General features: G+C 39.2%; 1 protein-coding gene across 3 annotated transcripts in view; it reads left to right on the top strand.

Moving 5' to 3' along the window:
• Nucleotides 1–395: 395 nt before the first annotated feature.
• glis1b (GLIS family zinc finger 1b) overlaps nucleotides 396–7,405 on the top strand; it is an 82,878-nt gene continuing 75,868 nt past the window's right edge. For 2 of the 3 annotated variants that reach the window (XM_026158908.2, XM_026158906.2), the window contains exons 1-2: nucleotides 5,821–6,013; nucleotides 6,115–6,423. In XM_026158908.2, coding sequence (XP_026014693.1) covers nucleotides 6,147–6,423 — 277 coding nt within the window. In that variant the 5' untranslated portion in view covers nucleotides 5,821–6,013; nucleotides 6,115–6,146. Of the gene's footprint in view, nucleotides 732–5,820; nucleotides 6,014–6,114; nucleotides 6,424–7,405 lie in introns of those variants that run through there. The other variant, XM_026158907.2, reaches the window with a different exon arrangement.

The raw sequence follows: 7,405 nt of genomic DNA, 5'->3' as shown, positions 1-7,405 counted from the left end.
TTGTTATTCTGCGCTTTAATACGCTTTCTGTTGATTACATATTAATACCCGCGTTTTCATCTTGCTAAACATCCCATAGCGTAGTTGGGAGCTAATTTTCTTCAATATTTCCCACCGTGAAGAAACATCAAATCAAAGCCAAATCAAAAAAGGCTGGTAGCTCTCGTTTATACAAACAAGTAGAAGATATAAATGAGTACGACTGTCTTAAAATCAGCCGATGTCCTGTTTTATGTCCTGCTAGTAAGTGGTTGCTTGGCAACATGACCGTAGGCGCGTAAGAGGAGTTCACGGACAAACTGATATTTGGTTATTATAATAAGATTAACTTTAATTATAATTGTAGGTCATCGAGACATAAAATCAACATTTCATTTCATAATACAAAAGTTTGCTCCAAAACGATGCTTTGAAAAGTTTCTGTCCGGTAGCAGGAAACACTGATGATTTTTTTCAGCTCAATGTTTAATTTATCGCTAATGACGTCTAGTAATCGCCTCACATACCTGTATTTTCCAAAGCACCAGTTAGCTTTAGCACCGGGTACCCTACTGATTTGTGGGAGAAGGATAAAGGAGAAAACAACCGCTCCGTGAACACTGCTAACGAGTATGAGGTTGTTTTTCCACAGGGCTCAGTGGTAGTTATTGGCGGTTTGCTCGACCACTGTTTAGCTACATGGGTGTTAAAGGGCAACAGGTGTCGCCGTCTTCTTTTCAGGCCACATAAATGTAAGTTTGACTTAGCTTTGCCTGCTTTCAGTTTATTTAAACACTGGTTTGTTAGCAAGCGTGTTAGCCAAGTGCAGTTCAGCTTTGTAGCTCCCACGTGTGAGTGTATTGTAGTGCTGCAGGTAATTTAACATCACAGGGGAAATTGTTCACAGTGGGATACAAGTGTGTAACCTCTTTTATGGTTACTTCTTTGGTAAAGGCCATAAGGCCTTTCAAGTGATGGCCTTTCTGTGGTGACTGTCAAAAAAGGGAAGAAAAATAGATATAAATAAATATATTTTTCCAGATTAAGTAAACTGGACTTGCCTTTTTCAATACGATGTCAAATCATAGGTTCATGCATACGTGGACTTTAAAAACCTGAAATTACTCATAAGATTTTTTTTTCCATAATTAGCTAAGGGGATGTAGTAATATTGTGATTGGAGCAGCATGTAACATTTCATTGCAATTATTTTGTGTTTCTTGAAGCACAGACAATCTGAAGAAGTCGTTAGATTATGCATCTGACTTACTTTACGTCAAAAGCATATAGCTCAAAAATAAAACTTATGAAATTTGTCCAGTAAGTTTTTTCCTAAGATTGAAATGATGACCAAACGTCATGCAACTAATGGGCATTTTCAAACTCGTGTCTACTTTTGAATTGTTTAAGAGAGTTTAAACTATCTGCTGCACTATTACCTCAATAATAAAATGAGCTCATTAAATTTGGTTTTCATTAATTCCTGAGTGTGTTTGGTTTGTTTTAAAAAAAAAAATAAATGTTTAGTTTTGGTTAGGTCTCCTAGTTTCAGCATTAAATTATTTATTTATTTTAATGTTATACCAACACTTTGTGATGACCTGTCACGTCGACATCCTTGTCTTAGTTATAGCATACACATACACCAAATCTCTTCCTGTATATTAATTTTATATATTATAAAATATGATTATATTTGTGAGTACAACATAATCCAACCTTTTCAGTCAGTTAAGTTATAAACCTAATGAATAATTAATTCTCCTGGAAAAACAGCCATAGTTTTTAGATGAAGTCTAAACCTTTTAGCCATCTCTAATGGGCATGAGTATTATGTAATGGGGGTTTTTCCCCTCTTTCCTTCAGAATAAAATCTATTCCCTTTTTCTGCGGACCTTTGTACAGCAACATAATCCTAAAACAGAGAGCATTACTTGTTGACATTATAACCCTTAAGATTTGTAAGTAGCTTACAAAAAAGCTTCCTGGTTTGACCTGTATTTTTATATTTGTTCTTTTCTTGCTGCCAAGACATTTAACGCCAAGGCCACAGGTGAAGGAATAAGACTAAGTATATCTAAAACTGTCTAATATGCAATAAAAATACACCTAAACACGTGAATTTCATGCAAATTCCAATTGAAACTATATTAAGATCTGCTTGTCCTTTAAAGATGTGGTAGCGCTAGTGATAAGCATATATTAACTTTCACAGTGCACTTTTTTCAGCTTTCCTTCATGGCATTTGCTGCAGGAACAGTCTTGTATTATGTTTTTATTCTCGTCATATATGTTTAAAATTATACGTTGTTCTAAGAAAAGTTTGCATTATGTTGCATTAGTTACCCAGTGTCAATGGCACAGTTTTCTGTAAACAGGCCCACAGCTAAATTGTGAAAACCTGGGTTGACAACCCACAATGTAACTTTGTCATGTTAAGAGAAGAGAAGCTGTTAGGTTCAGACAAGCCAAATAATGGGGAAGATGTCTCGGGACTGTTGAACTTGTTTTACTTGTTTTCTAATTGCAGGCCACCAGAAAGATGTATAAAAGTCATCTTATCTCTGGGGTAAAAGAAAGGGAGATTTCAAAGTCAAAAAGGCGCGCTTAAGCCTAAACCTAGTTTTCAGTGGGACGAAGGAAGTGCACTTTTTACCTGGCCACATGGCAAATTCTTTCTTTGACCAGTTTCTCCATGAATGAACTCTCAGATGACAGACTACCTTTTATTTTCACAAACATGTTGAGCTTTTCTAATTATTCGCAATATTTGAATTTCATGTATTTATTTACATGGTATTTATCGCAAAGTGAATTTCACTTTTATCTGGCCAAAAAAGTTACATGATGCTTTTCTTGTGAAACAGTGTCATGTCCAATGTTCCCTCTAATTTTTCACGTGTCTGAGCGAACACACAAACTCCCTGAGCAGACACTTGGACCACTGTGAGCAACAGCAGACGTGTGCACTGTGGTCACGCCAGCATCTAATCCATCCAAGTTACATGTTTATTAAAATAATCCAATTACAGCATTTACATGTATGTTAGACTACTTTTAATTAACTGCTTTAGCCCACCTACAATGAAAATTGTAAGTGGGCTAATGCACCAGTGACACACTTGGCTGCCTTCACCACCCGTATCTGATCTTTTTTTGTTTCTTCTGTGCAGCTGGTGAGCAGTAGGTCAGAATACTCTCTACTGTTGACCAGTAGAAGTTGGGCACATTGGTAAATAGTTTTTACACTGTTTTTTTTTTACACAGGTCAATGAGAACCCCATAATGTAAAGTTTTTGGGTAAAATATGAAGGCTTCCTTCCAGTGTTAAAACTTCTACATTTGCAAACAAAAAAGCTGGGATGCTGTGTAAAATGTTGATTAAAACAGAATGCAACTGTTTCCATATTCTATTCACAATACACAGAAAACTGAGGAAATGTAACATTTTAAGGAAAAGTAAGGGAGGTAGTTTTGAATTTGAAAAAATAAAAATGGTCTCAAAAAAGAGTTGTTTTTATGACTGTGTATTGTGTAACTGAAATATGCATGGTCTTTCTTAAAAAAGAAGCCATCTGGATGGGAGCATATTTTGCTCTAAAGCCTATGTAGCTTTTAGCATTGATGGTGCGTTTCCACATGTGCAAGCTACTAGCTCCATAGGCACTAATGCACCCTCATACCACGAGAGATGTAGGCTTTTGACCTGAGTCTTGATAACAAAATTTGTTAGTGAACTGTGTTGAGAAACAGCAGTTTCTAAAACTATTGCTGAACCCGTGAGGTGATTCATTCATGTTAGAAAATCTTTAGATGTTTTCTTTTACCTGCAGCCCTGGAAAGACCAAATCGTCTTGGGAGAAAGTAAAAAGTATAAAAAAAATACTTCAACCCATTAAGAAGGCTTACTTATCTTAGCCTAATCTTATAGGCTATATGGTCAACAAGTACAGGCTTAGTGCCCTCTGCTATGTTGCTGCACAAAGGTCTAAAGAAGCAGACAGCATCTCCACTTTACTTTTTGAAACAATAGTTATGCTGTGTGATGTTGATCTGTAATAAAATGGTTATTGTAAGCTGAGTATGATTTAAGCATGCAGTTAATAATTAAAATTACAGATTAGTATGCCACATACATGTGCCGTTCAATGAATCCTTGGTCTATAAAATGGGTGAAAAAAATCTTTTTAAATGATTTTTTTTAAACGTAGCATCTTCAAACTGTCCCCTCAAACTCTCTTAGAGATAAGTCTTAGAGATAAGTCTTAGAGATAAGTGCCAGGCCCTGAAGTCTGGCCGTGTTACATCCTCCAATTCATTTTCTGCCGTTTAGCCAAATAGATAAGAGGAAACAGAGGAAACGAAAACTGTCGTTTTAAGTAGCACACAGGAAATTCAAAACAAACTCAAACCTTTAGTTTAGTTTAGTAAACTGGTGGTGGTCAGAGGGCCCGGTGGCGCCAGTGTCCGGCAGCCTCGCCTCTGTCAGTGCGCCCCAGGGTGGCTGTGGCTACAATGTAGCTGCCATCACCAGTGTGTGAATGTGTGTGTGAATGGGTGGATGACTGGATATGTAAAGCGCTTTGGGGTCCTTAGGGACTAGTAAAGCGCTATATAAATACAGGCCATTTACCATTTACCATTTAAATTGGAATAACCGGATGAAGAAACAAAGGCAGCACAAGTCGCGCATTTTTACAGCCGATATTTTCCTCACACTTTACAGCAGCAAAGTGAGCGCTTACTCCCGCCGTTTATCTCCTAAGGCATTTATAAACTTTCCTTCACCTCCGTGCATTTACGCAACTGTTTAGATTTGTCTTTACTGAGCATCTTCGCTTCCATGTAAACACCGCAAGATGGCGCTGCAGAATTGCAATTTTCTTGTTAAGAGAGAGAGAGAGAAAACCCAGCCACTTACAGGGTGAGGCGCCCGGTCAGCGTCGCAGGAAAGAACCGTTTGATCATAAGCACTGAAATTAAATCTGTGGGTTAATTAGGCAACAGTGGTGGTTTTGATTGGTGGTTTTCTATATGAAGGTTTTGTGTTACCGCTGATATTAAACTTGTTTAGATAATTATTAAGTTTGGCCACAGAGTGGTGGCGCTTGCCTCTCAAATGACTGCCATAAATAACAGGAAAGCTTTAGAATAATTTGTGCTGTTTACATTATTTTTGAGAAATGTTTCCAATTTAAGCGCAACAATAGAGATTAAATCCCATTAATATTACTAGTTATTGAAAACTTTTTTTAAACGTAAGAACTCGTGATTTTCATGAACAATTAAAGTAACTGAAATCATTTTGGCGGCTCAAGCAAACTGACCAATTTAATTGAATTCAAAGGGATTTATTGGTATAAACAGTTCCCCTCACGTTTTTATTTTTCTTTAAATTAAGCCAAGCCTCTGTGGAAAAGCAGCATGGAAACCACAGACACAAATCCATAACCAAACGAACTACTGAGATGGAGAGTCCTGATCCGATCTGCTCAATAAAAGCCTCGGAATAGCCTTGTGCATATGAAACTATGCTTGTTCTCGTAAATGCTTACATTTCCCTCAGGAGCTGTGGGTCATTAAACGCTGAAATTCAGTGTTGTGACATAGTGTCGATCACATCATGATTAGTAACAGCGAGCTTTGAATGATACCGGGCGCATCATAAACACGCATGATGATGCAGGATATTGCACACAACTTTATGGGAGTTTATTCGAATCTTGATTCGTGCGTTACTCAGAACTGCTACATCGTCCCGATCCAGATCTTATCCCCCCACGGAAACACGGACACCGTCCTTATTGGCGCTCCTGCATACCGGTGCAGCTATTGGGTGTCAATCTCACGCAAAAAGAGGGGGGAAGAGAGAGAGAGAGAGAGAGAGAGGTGTGTGCACGGGATGCTGTGATGTCTGGTCGCCACTGAGAGGATGCTATCGATCAGGCGTGCAAATGCTTCCTTCTCCGCTTTGATAAGCATGGTCGTGTACGCGTTTAGACTCTTTCTGCTCCTCGTAAACAAATTGGACAAGGTAGGTGTTGCCAAATCCCTGAAGTTTCCCAATGTGACGATTTCCCCCTGGTTCATATAGACTGCGGCGATTTGTTGACCTTTTTCTTTTCACGCGCACAGGTAATGTGAGCGGGGACCGCACTGGGTCATTAATGCAAAACTCCTCAGCGCTGTTCGGGATGGTGAGCCACTGCCAGACCCCTGCTTTCACCGACTTCACTGGCTTGACGCTCTCCGTGTACGGCAGCAAGGGAGACATCTGTGCGCGACGAGCAGGGAACGGCTTTGGATCGCAGATTTGCCGGAGCCCTCATGACACCCCGACTCACATGAACTGCGCCAGCCCGAAGCGACTCTCCGCGTCCGAGGAAAAAGCGCATCTGTCAGGCAAAACTGCGCGCTTGTGCTTCTCTCTCCCACCGGTGCAAGGTAGGCTCTGTCGGCACTCCTGCTGCTGAGCATGGAGGATGTTGCAAAGTCCTTTAACTGAGTGGATTCGCCAGTTGAAGGAAATTGAAATGTTTTTCATCTCTTTATTTAAAACAAACGTTATGGCACATTCAGCCAGACAGTTTGACCAGTTAGCAGTTCTGGTTATTTGAGAGTGATTTAAAAAGCCATCATCTGAATGAATATTGCTTCCACATGGCTTCTAAAGAGCGTCCTTTGATATAGCTGCACTTTGGTGTAAAGAGCATTGTTTGCAGTTGTGCGTTAGGCCTTTTAATTAAACTCAGACCTCCTTTGGGTGCTGGCCAATTCATAAACAGTCTATCAAAGACTTCTGTGAAGGGATATAGAAAGCTGCCAAGCAAATGTGCACTTCCTATGTGTGTTAACAAGGAATAGTTGAGTTCAGTGTCACATTGGCTTATCTAACAATAGGAAAACTCTTTCTTGGACAGCTGCAACTGTCTATTTTGTCTCAATTTGAGAAAAATATTAGGGCTTTTAGTTAACTAAGTAGACATGCTTAAATTGCTAAAATATTCTTATATGAGTCCTTTGGTGCCTGTTGGTTAAAAAAAAATCAAGAAGCAGGGCTGCGAGTTTATCGGTGAAGGGAAAATCTTTAAAGCAAAAATTCCATAGATGAAAGTGGAATATAAATAGTATACAGAGTGGAAACTGTGTTTTTAGTCTGTGCTATCCTGTTTAGACAGTGTTGTTGTGAGTGGGTGGAGGTAATTACAGCCCCGTCCTAAATTCTGATTAGACTGAACAGACTTTTATATTAGCAATCACCCTTGCAGCAAGAAGAGGATCAACGGATTTGATTATTGTTTCTTGGTCCTAAACACAAACCATATGTCTGCTGAATGTCTCTCGGCATTTATGAGTTCTCTCAGAGCACAGTTGTGCCCTCAGCCCTCCATCCCCAGCATCCCGAACCAGAATGAATTGTCTCATT

The sequence above is a fragment of the Astatotilapia calliptera genome, chromosome 23 (assembly GCF_964374335.1).
Source record: "Astatotilapia calliptera chromosome 23, fAstCal68.1, whole genome shotgun sequence".
In the NCBI taxonomy this organism is placed as follows: domain Eukaryota; kingdom Metazoa; phylum Chordata; class Actinopteri; order Cichliformes; family Cichlidae; genus Astatotilapia; species Astatotilapia calliptera.
Note: the sequence above shows the minus strand (reverse complement) of the source record. Positions and strands in the feature narration are given on the sequence as shown.